This window comes from Pan paniscus, chromosome 16 (assembly GCF_029289425.2).
Source record: "Pan paniscus chromosome 16, NHGRI_mPanPan1-v2.0_pri, whole genome shotgun sequence".
Classification (NCBI taxonomy): domain Eukaryota; kingdom Metazoa; phylum Chordata; class Mammalia; order Primates; family Hominidae; genus Pan; species Pan paniscus.
In genome coordinates, this window is record NC_073265.2 from 88,511,176 (window position 1) to 88,526,202 (window position 15,027).

Consider the following 15,027-nt stretch of genomic DNA (forward strand, 5'->3'; position numbering starts at 1 on the left):
TCCAATAGCAAAATCGGGCCAGTAGAAGAACAGCTGTCCAGCAATGTATAGGTAGGAGAAGTAAACCGAAGATCATGGTTACTTCAGACCTGTTGAGCCTCAGAAGTGTTTGCACCTAAAAGCAAAGGCCTTCCTGAAAGGGGACTCTCAGCTGGGGTGCGGTGGCTCACGCATGTAATCCCAGCACTTTGGGAGGCTGAGGTGGGTGGATCACATGAGGTCAGGAGTTCAAGACCAGCCTGGCTAACATGGTAAAACCCCATCTCTACTAAAAATACAAAAAATTAGTGGGACATGGTGGCGGGTGCCTGTAATCCCAGCTACTTGGGAGAGTGAGGCAGGAGAATCGCTTGAACTCAGGAGGCGGAAGCTGCAGTGAGCCAAGATTGTGCCACTGTACTGCAGCCTGGGTGACAGAGTAGGACTCTGTCTCAAAAAAAGAGGGTACTCAAGCTTGGCATTGCTTCAGAGTTACTGCTCAGTGTTGTCACCGAGTGCCTGGCACTCAGGGGATCTTCATTAGGTGACTGATGATGAGGTCTCAATTCTGAGGCTGGAAAGCCCAACAGGGCCGCCTCCTTTCCTGGTCAGGTAGATGCTGCCCTTCCAGGTTGCCACAGTGCAGTCTGCACTTGGCCTGCCCAGCCAGAAGGAGTAGCAATATCTAAGGATGAAGGTGCTGGGTCTTTAGAAGCATTAGAACCTTTCCCCTCCATGCCATTTCTTAAGACTGCAAGCCCTCAAGAGCTATTTCTGCATTTACCCCCCAAGTCCAGGTATGAGTCCATACTCACTCAGATGTGTGATTTTTGTAGTGTTCTAATGTTACTAAAAGACCTTCACATCCATTCTCTCACCAGATGTTCACAATCACCCTGCAAAGGAAGGATTTTAATTACTCTTACAGATGAGCAAACATACAGGCATGCTCAAGACCCCCCACCCCCCCCCCCGCCCCGCCAAACCTCCCCGCCAGCTACCAACTCAGGACTCAGCCTTTTCTGCTGTGGTTCTCAATCTGGCTTCAGCACTGCCAGAACTAAGCAGGCTCTGTGCATACTGACAAGGGATGCTGGGTGAAGTACACAGCCCAGGTGTGAATGAGACCTCTGGGGTTCTCCCTGGAGAACTTCAGAGGCCACAGTGGGGGGAAATGATGGGGAAGTTCTTGAAGAGGGAGCTCTGGGCCTCCCAACTGGATAATATCTAAAAATTTTAAAAATGTTATGGCATGCTGCCAGGCAGTCTGAAATATAACACTGGAGCCCAGTCCTGGGGGCCCCTTGCTTGCCAGTGCCCTGGGACAGAATTGCGCATAGCACAGGCAGATCTCCACATTAGCAACCACGCAGCCAGACCTCTGCACACCGCCCAGCACCACCTCCCCCCATCCCCCAATATGTGGGCTTTGATCTGTTTTCTAGCAAATGATCCAGGTGTACTTGCAAAGGGAGTCCCCTAAAGGCTACTCCAAATGCAAAAAGCGTGCTGGCGGCCTTGACTGCTTCGTTTGGTTTTTTTGTGGGTTTTTGTTTTGTTTTGTTTTTTTTTTTTTTTTTTTGAGACACAGTTTTGCTCTTATTGACCAGGCTGGAGTGCAATAGTGCAATCTCGGCTCACTGCAACCTCCGCCTCCTGGGTTCAAGCGATTCCCCTGCCTCGGCCTCCCAAGTAGCTGGGATTATAGGCACCCACCACCACACCCGGCTCATGTTTTTGTAATTGTAGTAGAGACTGGGTTTCACATGTTGGTCAGGCTGGTCCTGAACTCCTGGCCTCAAGTGATCCGCCCACCTCAGCCTCCCAAAGTGCTGGGATTATAGGTGTGAGCCACTGCGCCTGGCCTGGTTCCTTTGTTAGGAAGCTGCAAATGCTTTTCTTAATAGTGAATGAATCCAAACACTAACTGATGAATTTTTTAAATGTAGTCAAGTGAAAAATGGTAGTCGTAAGCACACCAACGTAACAAGAAATTTCCCAGAGCTTACCTACCTTCACTCACTTCCTCCAAAAAAAAAAGCGATGTTACCGATGGGACTCCCACAGGAAATCTGCCCCTTGAAAACACTGAACAGGTAGAATCTTGCTGGGAGAAGCTTGGCACCAGACCCGGTGCTGTGTCATAAAAGCAAAACAAACATGAAACAGAAGGAGATTCTGCTTTCAAAAAGGGAAGACACCATGGCGAATTAACCTGCGCCTTCAAACGAAACACTACCAGTGTGACTGTAAAATGATGCAGCCCCTGTGCAAAACAAAATGGCAGTTCCTTAAAAAATTAAACACAGAATTAGCATTGAATCCAGGAATTCACCTCTGGATATTGACCTGAAAGCAAGGACTGGGATACATGTTTGCACGCCAGTGTTTGCAGCAGCATGATTTGCAAGAACCAAAAGGAGCAAGTAACGTAAGTGTTCATCTACAGGTGAATGGATGAAATGTGGTCCATACATACACTGGAATATTATTCAGCCTTCAACAGAATGAAATCCTGTCCCATGCTACAACGTGGATGAACCTGGAGGACATGAGGCTGAAATAATAAGCCAGATGTAAAAGGACCAGTGCTGCATGACTCCCTCATATGAGCTACCTACAGTCAGATTCATAGGGATGGAGGGTGGAGTGGTGGGCACCAAGGGCTGGGAGGAAGGAGGAATAGGGAGTTAATAGGTACAGAGTTTCAGTTTGGGATGAGGAGAAAGTTCTGGAGATGGATGGTGGTGATGGTTGTACAACAAGGAAATGTACTGTATACTACTGAACTGTATGCTCGAAAATTATTAAAATGAGTAAGTAGTAAAAGGGGCAAACACAGAGACAGAGAAATCATACAGTAGAGCCTCGGTGGCTTCGAGGCTACCCAGGACCTGGACACACAAGCTCAAAGGCCAGGAATGGGGCCCCTGGAGCAGCGGCTGTCTCTGTGCTTCTGTAAGCATCTCCAAAACAGGTCTGTGGTCCCCACAGTCTGGGCAGGATCACACAGACCCACTGTGTAGATTTTTGGAAGAAAACATGACTCGGATTTCATTTTATTGTCATGAAAACCATAACTGAAGCTAGTTCATCCCCTGTGAAATGTCCACCTTTCAGAGTGTTCTTTCTCCTGACCATAAAATAACGCTTTGTGATTTTGTTGGGCTAATTCAGAGTTTTCCACCCTCTTTGTCTTACAAGCAATTTTTGAAAAAGTTTCTCAATGCACCGTTGAGTGCTACATACAGGATTGAAACATTTAATTTTCTCTAAAGGAGCAATCCCCCGGTCAGTTCCCTTTGGCTGGAAGGACCATGGTTGAGTTTTCTTCGAACTGGGCTTTGCGCTTGGGCTTTCCCACGTCTTCCAGCATTTCCTGGATGATGACTCTCAAGGCTCTTCCCAGCAGGCTGGCCGGGAGCCCGCGTGATAGTGGAGGGACATGGATGAGTGCCGCGCAGCCCTTTCCATGATGCAGAGACAGGTAATAGGTATAATCACAGACGTATCTGCAACCACAGGAAATGCCACATTAATTCTCGGACCAGCCTCTAACCTCAGTGAAACATACGCAGAAGTAGCAATGCAACACCCACAAAGCCTGAGGAGGGAGCACTGCCACCCAAGGGAGACTTGTGTTGTTTCACCTCACAAAGAACATGGTGCCGGGATGAGCTGGGGAGAGCTGGCTCTTGGCCTCATGGCCTCATGACCGGCAAGTGGCCAAGGCAGAAAGGGGTCAGATATTCCACAAACCAGTCCACAGCACCTGCATCCCAGTGAATCCCTCTCATTCATGTCTTCGTTGAGTCACTTACTCATTCATTCCTTGGGGAAAGGGGAAACCACCTACTGGGGATCGGAGTTTGGAGAAACAAAGATAATCAATCTTTATCTGGGGCTACATCAACACAGTTAACTCACAACTTCGGTCACCCCAAAAATCAAAATCAGAAAACATTCACGAAATGTTAGGGGCTCTTGAAGTCTGCCTTCCCATCTCTTCTCCTAGATCAACACACCAAAGACCGTGTTTCCACAGGGAGGTCTCACAAACGAGACCTCAGGCAAGGTGTGAGCAACTGTGCTGGCCTGCACACAGCAAAGAGGGGCAATCTGGGGGCGGCACCGCATGGCCAACTGGCCAGCTGGACGATACAGGATGGCTTCTTGGAGGTCGGGGGGACGCTGACGGCCATGGCTTCTCCCCTACCTGCTCAGAGTCCTGACACCCACAGAGCATACCTGCCTGCATCTCGGGAAAAGATCACATCGACACCCTCCACAGCTACGCGCTTGCAGACTGCCTTCATGCAGACCCCTGACTCCAGCACGTCTGGGCTGCCAGGTAGGCACACGCCGCCCTCGGGCCAGAAGCCGCGGATGTCGGCGTCCCGGTAGCCTTGGTTCTTGCCAGACTGTTCCAGAATGATCGCCTTGGCGGCGGTGTCCATGCCCACATGCACGACGAGCTGTGTGAACAGATAACAGCAGAGAGAACCCAGGAAAACGAGGCCCACCCTGCTCACCAAATGTGCAGAAGGGCCACTCCTTTTGAGAGCCCGGCTCCATACAAAACATCTCAAACCCCAAATCCACTGGGAAACCCCAGGATCCCCCACCAGTGTCTCCTAATTAATATGGCTGGAAAGAAAAACAGCTGGATTCTTTTAGCTGGATAAAAACTCATGCTGCATTTACATTTAAATACTTTTTACTTCAAATTATTCTTACAGGGTAATGTATTCTCTTTTTGTAGGGGGAGGGTTGGAGGGAGGAGAGGCAAGCTGGTAAGTGGTGAGGCTACCACAGCAGAGGCTTCGTGTTTTGGTGGAATCCTGAATCTTTTTTATATTTTATTTATGTATTTATTTATTTTTATGAGACAGAGTCTGGCTGTATCACCCAGGCTGGAGTGCAATGGCACCATCTCAGCTCACTGCAACCTCTGCCTCATGGGTTCAAGTGATTATCCTGCCTCAGCCTCCCGAGTAGCGGGGACTACAGGTGCACCACGTCCAGCTAATTTATGTATTTGTAGTAGAGACGGGATTTCACCATGTTGGCCAGGCTGGTCTCAAACTCCTGACCTTAAGTGATCCGCCTGCCTCAGCCTCCCAAAGTGCTGGGATTACAGGTGGGAGCCACCGTGCCCGCCTCCTGCATCTTTTTTTAAATGAAACTTTAATAAAGGAAGTTAGTGGCCATCCAGTGAAATCTTCTTAGAATTTATTCAAGCTGATTATTTTTCCTTTTTGAAAAATAGCTGCCCAAGTATGTTATCAAAACATCTGGGGCATTGTCTGAATGGCTTGATAGTGTATGTTTTTTTAACCTCATCATCTGGTCCTTGTTTGGGGTTTTTGGGGGGGGGTTGTATCTGTTTTTTATACAGTAATTATGTCCAGATAAAATGGGCTCGTGCTATGAAGATGGGCCTCCCCTAGGCTGGCCACCCTCCCAATCGCTCCCTGGGCACAGAGGTCCTTGCCTCACGTCCACCTTCAAACCTACCTGCCCCTCATGGGTATGGGTGGGGCCCAACCCAAGGGCCTCTCCCTTAGGTGGAAACTATTTTTGAGTCCTGGCTGGGAATGATACTTCCTTTTCCTCCTCCTTTCTCTCCAGATTTTCTATTAAGATCTAATCCATATTTTGGCTTAAACTTTTACAAACACACCCAGAACCTTACACAATCAGCTGGGACCTTGCATGACTGGTGGGGCCTGGGGACGGGGTGCCCCTCAACCATCAACCCTAGAACCAGGACCCGGGGGTTCACAGGCTCCAGCTCCACATCGCCAGTCCCATGCCCCACTGCCTCTGGCCATCACTTACTTGCGGCTGATGATCTTCCCAGATTCCGGTGACCCTCCGCTTAGCCTCCCTGTAATCTACAGGCAGCTCCAGAGTCCGCAGCTGCACCACTGTTTCATTCCCCAGGCCCAGCTTGGAGAGCTCCTGCGGAAAGCGGCAGGTGGACTTGCCTCAGTTGATTGGGGGGGTGGGGAGGGCACCAAGAGTCCCTGAAAACCCAGTCCTTGGGGTCTACTTCCAGGGGTCTTCCGTGGCCTGGACTTTGCCCTCAAGGAGCTCACAAAGTGGCAAGAGGCCAAAGAAGAGAGCCACAGTTCCTACCGGAGAGGCAAATGCACACAGCAGCACCTGTCTGTAATCCCAGCTACTTGGGAGGCTGAGGCAGGAGAATCACTTGAACCTGGGAGGTGGAGGTTGCAGTGAGCCCAAATAGTACCACTGTGCTCCAGCCTGGGTGGCAGAGCTAGACTCTGTTTCAAAAAAAAGAAAAGAAAAATCCAAAGTGTGAAGAAAAAAAACCCACCAACAACAATACTGTACCCAGCAAAGCTATCCTTCAAACATGAAGAAGAAATAAAGACTTTCCCAGACAAAAGCTGAGGAAATCAATGCCAGACCTGTCTTACAAATCTAAAGAGTTCAACTTGAAAGAAACAGATACTAACATGTAACAAGAAAACTTCTGAAGGTATTAAACTCACTGGCACAAGTAAGAAAACACATTCAGAATACTCTAATACGGTAATGGTGTTAAGTGAATCATGTACGTCTTAAGTGTGAGACTAAAAGACAAAACTATAAAAAATCATTACTACAGTTGGTTGAGAGATAGGCAACATAAAAAGATAAAAGTGAAACACTAAAAAGTCAAAAATGAGGGTGAAGGTTGGTGTTAAATTGTAGAGTTTTTGATACTTTTCTTTGCAATCCATGTTCAGTTGTTATCATTTAAAAATAAATTATAACTATCAAATTTTTTATAAGCCTCATGGTAATCACAAAAGAAAAACCTATTAGAGATACATTAAAAATAAATAGCATGGGCCAGGCATGGTGGTTCACACCTGTAATCCCAGCACTTTGGGAGGCCGAGGTGAGTGGATCACTTGAGGTCAGGAGTTCGACACCAGCATGACTAACATGGCAAAACCCCATCTCTACTAAAAATACAAAAATTAGCCAGATGTGGTGGCAAATGCCTGTAATCCCAGCTACTTGGGATGCTAAGGCAGGAGAATCACTTGAACCTGGGAGGCAGAGGTTGCAGTGAACTGAGATCCGCCATCGCACTCCAGCCTGGGCGACAAGAGCAAAACTCCGTCTCAAAAATAAATAAATAAATAAATAAATAAATAAATAAATAAATAGCATGGAATAAAAACATCCTACTAGAGAAAATCACTTAACCACAAATAAAGATAGTAAGAGAGGAAAAAAGGAAGAAGGGATCTACAAAGCAACCAGAAAATAAGTATCACAATGGCAGTAGCAAACCCCTGCCCGTCAATCATAGCCTTGAGTGGACACAATGGCAGTAGCAAACCCCTGCCCGTCAATCATAGCCTTGAGTGGACACAATGGCAGTAGCAAACCCCTGCCCGTCAATCATAGCCTTGAGTGGACACAATGGCAGTAGCAAACCCCTGCCCGTCAATCATAGCCTTGAGTGGACACAATGGCAGTAGCAAACCCCTGCCCGTCAATCATAGCCTTGAGTGGACACAATGGCAGTAGCAAACCCCTGCCCGTCAATCATAGCCTTGAGTGGACACAATGGCAGTAGCAAACCCCTGCCCGTCAATCATAGCCTTGAGTGGACACAATGGCAGTAGCAAACCCCTGCCCGTCAATCATAGCCTTGAGTGGACACAATGGCAGTAGCAAACCCCTGCCCGTCAATCATAGCCTTGAGTGGACACAATGGCAGTAGCAAACCCCTGCCCGTCAATCATAGCCTTGAGTGGACACAATGGCAGTAGCAAACCCCTGCCCGTCAATCATAGCCTTGAGTGGACACAATGGCAGTAGCAAACCCCTGCCCGTCAATCATAGCCTTGAGTGGACACAATGGCAGTAGCAAACACCTGCCCCTCAATCATAGCCTTGAGTGGACACAATGGCAGTAGCAAACCCCTGCCCCTCAATCATAGCCTTGAGTGGACACAATGGCAGTAGCAAACCCCTGCCCGTCAATCATAGCCTTGAGTGGACACAATGGCAGTAGCAAACCCCTGCCCGTCAATCATAGCCTTGAGTGGACACAATGGCAGTAGCAAACCCCTGCCCGTCAATCATAGCCTTGAGTGGACACAATGGCAGTAGCAAACCCCTGCCCGTCAATCATAGCCTTGAGTGGACACAATGGCAGTAGCAAACACCTGCCCGTCAATCATAGCCTTGAGTGGACACAATGGCAGTAGCAAACCCCTGCCCGTCAATCATAACCTTGAGTGGGCACAATGGCAGTAGTAAACCCCTGCCCGTCAATCATAGCCTTGAGTGGGCACAATGGCAGTAGTAAACACCTGCCCGTCAATCATAGCCTTGAGTGGGCACAATGGCAGTAGTAAACACCTGCCCGTCAATCATAGCCTTGAGTGGGCACAATGGCAGTAGTAAACACCTGCCCGTCAATCATAGCCTTGAGTGGACACAATGGCAGTAGTAAACACCTGCCCGTCAATCATAGCCTTGAGTGGACACAATGGCAGTAGTAAACACCTGCCCGTCAATCATAGCCTTGAGTGGACACAATGGCAGTAGTAAACACCTGCCCGTCAATCATAGCCTTGAGTGGACACAATGGCAGTAGTAAACACCTGCCCGTCAATCATAGCCTTGAGTGGACACAATGGCAGTAGTAAACACCTGCCTGTCAATCATAACCTTGAGTGGAATTGATTGAATTATCCAATTAAAAGGTGCTGTGGGCCGGGCACGGTGGCTCACGCCTGTAATCCCAGCCCTTTGGGAGGCCATGGTGGGTGGGTCACGAGGTCAGGAGATCAAGACCATCCCGGCTAACACAGTGAAACCCCCCCATCTCTACTCAAAATACAAAAAATTAGCAGGGCATGGTGGCAGGCACCTGTAGTCCCAGCTACTCGGGAGGCTGAGGCAGGAGAATGGCGTGAACCCAGGAGGCGGAGCTTGCAGTGAGCAGAGACCGTGCACCACTGCACTCCAGCCTGGGTGACAGTGAGACTCCGTCTCAAAAAAAAAAAAAAAAAAAAAAAAAAAAAAAAAAAGTGCAGTGTAGCTGAATGGGTTTTGAAAAAATAAAAACAAGATCCAACTATACGTTGTCTACAAGAGACTCACTTTACCTAAAAAGATATGCACAGACTAAAAGTGAAGGGTTGACAAAAGATATTCCATGCAAACAGAAACCAAAAAACAGCAGGAGTAGCTATACTTACATCAGATAAAATGGACTTTAAGTCAAGAATGGTGAAAAAAAGGACACAGAAGATCATATAATGACAAAGGGATCAATAAAGCAAGAGGATATAGCTATTATAAATGTATATGCACCTGACACCAGAGCACCTGAATATATAAAACAAATATTAATAGACCTAAAGGGAGAGATTAACTGCAACCAATAATAGCAGGAAACTTTGATACTCCACTTTCAGCAATGGACAAATCATCCAGACAGAAAATCAACAAAGAAACATTACAGTTAAACTGCACTCTAGACCCAATGGAAGGAACAGACGTTTACAGAACACTCCATCCAACAGCTGCAGAATACACGTTTTTCTCAACAGCACATGGATCATTCTCCAGAATAGTCCAAATGTTAGGTCACAAAACAAGTAACAAATTTTGAAAAATTAAAATTATATCAAGTATCTTTTCTGACCACAATGGACTAAAACTAGAAATCAGTAACAGAAGGAATGTTGGAAACTGCACAAACTCATGAAATTAAACAGCATGCTCCTGGACAATGAATGAGCCAGTGAAGAAATTAAAAAGAAAATTTAAAAATTTGAGACAAATGGCAGTGGAAACACAATATATCAAAACCTATGGGATACAGCAAAAACTGTTCTAAGAGGGAAGATTATAGCAATAAATGCTTTCATCAAAAAGATAGAAAGACTTCAAATAAACAGCCTAATGATGCACCTAAAGGAACTGGCACTAACCAACCAAGCCACACATTAGTAGGAGGAAAGAAATAATAAAGATCAGAGCAGGAATAAATAAAAATTGAAACTAAAAAAGCAATACAAAAGATTGCTGATATGAACAGGTGGTTTTGGCAACAAACAGAATCAACAAGCCTTTAGCTAGACTAAGAAAAAAGAGAAGACCCAAATACATAAAATTTGATATGAAAAAGGAGACATTAAAATCGATACCCCAGAAATACAAAGGATCATCAGACACATAATGAACAACTATAAACCAACAAATTGGAAAATATAGAAGAAATAGGCTGGGCACAGTGGCTCATGGCTGTAATCCCACCACTTTGGGAGGCCAAGGTGGGCAGATCACTTGAACCCAGGAGTTCAAGACCAGGACAACATGGCACGAACCCGTCTGTACTAAAAGAATACAAAAATTAGCTAGGCCTGCTGGTGCACGCCTGTAATCCCAGCTACTCAAGAGGCTGAGGTAGGAGGATTGCTTGAGCCCAGAAGGTTGAGACTGCAGTAAGCCAAGATCACAGCACTGCACTCCAGCCTGGGTGACCGCATGAGACCCTGTCTCAAAAATAAAATAAAATAAAAATAAAATAAATTTCTGGACACATACAACCTACCAAGATTTAACCATGAAGAAATAAAAAACCTAAACAGATCAATAATGAGTAACAGATTGAATCAGTAATAAAAAGTCTCCGACAAAGAAAAGCCCAGAACCTGATGGCTTCACTGCTGAATTCTACCAAACACTTAATGAGCCGATACCAATTCTACTCAACTATTCTAAAAAATTAATGAGGGGCCGGGCGCAGTGGCTCATGCCTGTAATCCCAGCACTTTGGGAGGCCAAGGCAGGTGGATCACCTGAAGTTCAGAGTTCAAGACCAGCCTGGCCAACATGGTGAAACCCCATCTCCACTAAAAATATAAAAATTAGCTGGCATCATGGCACACATCTGTAGTCCCAGCTACTCGGGAGGCTGAGGCAGGAGAATTGCTTGAACCCTGGGAGGCGGAGGCTGCAGTGAGCCAAGATCGCACCACTTCATTCCAGCCTGGGCAACAAGAGCGAAACTCCACCTCAAACAAAAACAACAACAACGACAACAACTAAAAAGAGATGTACCATATTATCCAGAAATCTGACTGCTGGGTATATATCAAAATAAAGGAAATCAGTATATCAGAAAGATATCTGCCTTCCCATGTCTTTTGCAGCATTATTCATAATAGCCAGGATATGAAATCAACCTAAGTGCCCATGAATGAATGAATGGATACAGAAAATGTGGTAATTATACACAATGGAATATTGTTCAGCCATAAAAAGAATGGAATCCTGTCATTTGTAGCAACATGGATAGAACTGGAGGTCATTATGTTAAGTGAAATAAGCCAGGCACAGACACACAAACATTACATATTTTCATGCATATATGAAAGCTAAAAAAGTTGATGTCATGGAGGTAGAGAGTAGAATGATGATTACCAGAAGGTGGGAAGGGATGAAGGGGAGGGAAGTATGAAAAGAGGTTGGTTATTGTATACAAAAATGCAGTTAGAAGGAATAAGTTCCAGTGTTCAACAGCATAGTAGGGTGACAATAGTTAACATTCATTTATTGTACATTTCAAAATAGCTCGAAGAGATTTAGAACGTCCTCAGCACAAAGAAATAAGTGTTTGAGGTGATGGATATCCTAATTACCCTGATTTAATCATCAAATGTTGTGTATGTATGTGTCTAAATATCACTTGTGCCCCATAAATATGTACAATTGGCCTGGGCATGGTCGCTCACGCCTGTAATCCCAGCACTTTGGGAGGCCGAGACGGGCGGATCACTTGATGTCAGGAGTTTGAGACCAGCCCAGCCAACGTGGTGAAACTCCATCTCTACTAAAAATACAAAAATTAGCCAGGCGTAGTGGTGCATGCCTGTATTCCCAGCTACTTGGGAGGCTGAGGCAGGAGAATCGCTTTAACCCAGGAGGCGGAGGTTGCAGTGAGACAAGATCACGCTACTGCACTCCAGCCTGGGCGACAGAGCGAGACTCTGTCTTAAAATAAATAAGTAAATATGTACAACTATTATGTATTAAGAAAAAAATTGAAAAGAAAAGATGTTTGGTGAAATAAGCCAGATTAAAAAAAAAGACAAATGTGTGATTTCACTTACATGAAGTATCTAGAATAGCCAAATTCTTAAGAGAAAGAACATACAGTGATTACCAGACGTTGGGGGAAGGAAGGCATGGAGGGTTATTGTTAATGAATACAGAGTGTTAGTGTGGGACAATGGAAAGTTCTAGACACGATAGTAATGATAGTTGTACGACAATGTGAATGTACTTAATGCCACTTACTTGTACACTTAAAAGGGTTAAAATGGTAAATTTAATGTTATACATCAATGTTATTGTTATACATCAATGTTATACTATTTTACCATAATGTTAAGAAAATTATGGCTTTCACCATCACCAACATTTTTTAACCTGACTAAAAAGTTTGCTCTGAACGAAGACTAAATCCGTAGTAAATCATTTAGCTCAGGCTAACATCCCTCAGGGATAATAATTAAGTTGGGATTTTAACTAAGCGTACTCTTTTCCATATCTGAAAGCCTTCTAGAGTTCTATGGAATCACAATCTAAAAGTCATTTTCTCATATCACAACAATAAAATCTGAAGCCTAACAGTATTTAAGCTGCTGGTTTGCTGAAAATGTCTCAGGACTTGAGGTGTCCTGAAGAGAAGTCATTATGGATGGCAATTATTCCCATATAAATGCTGTATTGCAAAAACCCAGATCAAAACATAGATGTTTTCCTAGGAACAGAAGAGGCAAGGAGGGGCAGTGGCCACTCCAGAATTTTCTGGTGGCTGAGGCCTAAGCACGGTGAGCTGGCTGGAGGAGGGCATGGTCTTGGTAAGGGAAGCTCATGAGTAGATTATGTTTACTTGCTGCATCTCAGAGACATGAGTAAAGATATGAAAATTTTAGTGAAGATAATAAATTTTTACAGATTATTATTTTATTTCACTGAATTATCACAGCAACCTTTCAAGTTAACAAGAGGAGAAATAAGGAGGGCCTGGTCAACTTGGGCCTCATGCTCCTCACCTGTATGATGGGTACAACAATACTGTATCCACCATAAGGATTATTAGGACCCCAGAGAGGTCGAGTAAAATGGCAAAAAAAAAAAAAAAAAAAAAAGTCTGTAGTGACTTTGATAAGAGTAGTTTAAGTTTGGAACCAGGCCTGGAGGCCAGGCCACAGTAAATAAATTTAAAAGTTAATAGGAATGGTCTCTTTCTCTCCTTTTATTTTTTTTCTTGATCAATCTAAATGAAGGTTTATCAATTTTATTAATTTTCTCAAAATATTAACTTTTGGGTTTTGGTTTGATTTCTATTATTATATTTCTGCTACTTCATTGATTTCTGCTTTCATCTTTACTATTACCTTTCTTCTGCTTAATTTGTTCTTCGTTAGTATCTTAAGATAGAAATCAAAGTCACTGATTTGAGAACTTTCTTCTGCTATAATATTGTTTAGTGCCATACATTTCCCTCTGATATGTTTTAATTTTCATTCATTTCAAAATGCTTGCTAATTTCCTTTTTATGTCTCCTTTCATCTCTGGCTTATTTAGAAGTATCTTGCTTGGTTTCCAAAATTTAGGAAATTTCCAGATGTCTGTTATTGATTTCTAATTAAAATCCACTGTGGCCAGAGAACACACTTTATGTGACCTGAATCCTTTTGAATTTATTCAGACTTGTTTTATGGCCCAGGGTATAGTCTGTCTTGGCAAACACTCCATATGCACATATGAAAGTGTGTTCCATGCTGGGTGGAGTGTTCTACAAATGTCAATGAGGTCTGGTAGGTTGGTAGGGTTGTTAAAGTCTGCTGTATCCTTTTTGGTCTATGTGTTCTGTCCATTACTGAGAGGGGAACTGAAATCGTTGACTATTAACTGTGAATTTATCTATTCTCCTTAAAGTTCTATTAGTTTTTGCTGCACATATTTTAGAAGCACTGTTATTAGGAGCATGAATGTTTACATCTATTATGTCTTATTTATTGACCATGGTTCATTGAATGCTTAATACCTAATTGCTACACGACTTTCTGACTCCACATTGTGAGCTCTAGAACACAGCTACCAAGGGAGGTAAAGGTCAGAATAGTCTTACAAGTGGGCAAAAAATAGGGTGAGCCCAGCAGGCTGTTGGCTGAGGGCTGCTACCCAAAAGGCATCTTGTGGCTCCCCATTTCCCCATCTCTGGGGGACCCGGTGCCTGAAATTTCACCTCCAGAGATCTTTTGGGTTCATTAGTCCCTGTCTAGATAGTTTTGCAAATGCCTGCAAGAGAGGAAACACAGCAGAACACATGCTTCCCTGATGAAAGAGAAGGCACTGTGTGTGAGCACTGGGGCCCAGAATGGAACCCGAAACTGGGAGAGTCGGGGCACCCCTGAAAGGTGCAACTTCCCAAGGCTGGTCTGGGGTATGGAGTAATCACCTGTGATTACAGATGTCAGTGTAGAGTCCAGGGACCTAATTAATGGCATCTCAAACTGGCTCACAGCCTGCAAGCCCAGGCAGGCCTACTGGATTTTGGAATCCCAGATTTGGCATCTGTAATGTAATGCTGACATTTTTCAAGATTTGTACCATGGAAGTGGATGTGAGGATGGAGATGAGAAAAGGTTTGCCCAGTAGACTTCCCTTTTTTGTGTTTCTTCCCCAAAAAAAACTGTTTAGAATGGAAAAGAACTAAGACTTGTCTTCTGAATCCCAGACCAAATTAGACATTCTGCTGCCCTAAGTAACCTGCCTGATTTCCAGGGCCCCACTTATTTGTGTCTTTTTCTCTGGCATTAGGCTGTGTGTGTTGCAGGAGATTTATATATATATATATATTTTTTTTTTCTTTTTCTTTTTTTTTTTTTTTGAGGCAGAGTCTTGCTCTGTCACCAGGCTGGAGTGCGGTGGCACGATCTCGGTTCACTGCAACCTCTGCCTCCTGGGTTCAAGCGATTCTCCTGC

General features: G+C 44.6%; 1 protein-coding gene across 1 annotated transcript in view; it reads right to left on the minus strand.

The window, feature by feature from the left end:
- Window positions 1–15,027, minus strand: part of PGPEP1L (pyroglutamyl-peptidase I like) — a 39,393-nt gene that overhangs the window by 1,974 nt on the left and 22,392 nt on the right. Inside the window, 6 exon segments of the mRNA XM_063596954.1 lie at window positions 795–875; window positions 1,993–2,115; window positions 3,229–3,370; window positions 3,373–3,491; window positions 4,228–4,454; window positions 5,821–5,943. Coding sequence (XP_063453024.1) covers window positions 3,252–3,370; window positions 3,373–3,491; window positions 4,228–4,436 — 447 coding nt within the window. The 5' untranslated portion in view covers window positions 4,437–4,454; window positions 5,821–5,943 and the 3' untranslated portion in view covers window positions 795–875; window positions 1,993–2,115; window positions 3,229–3,251.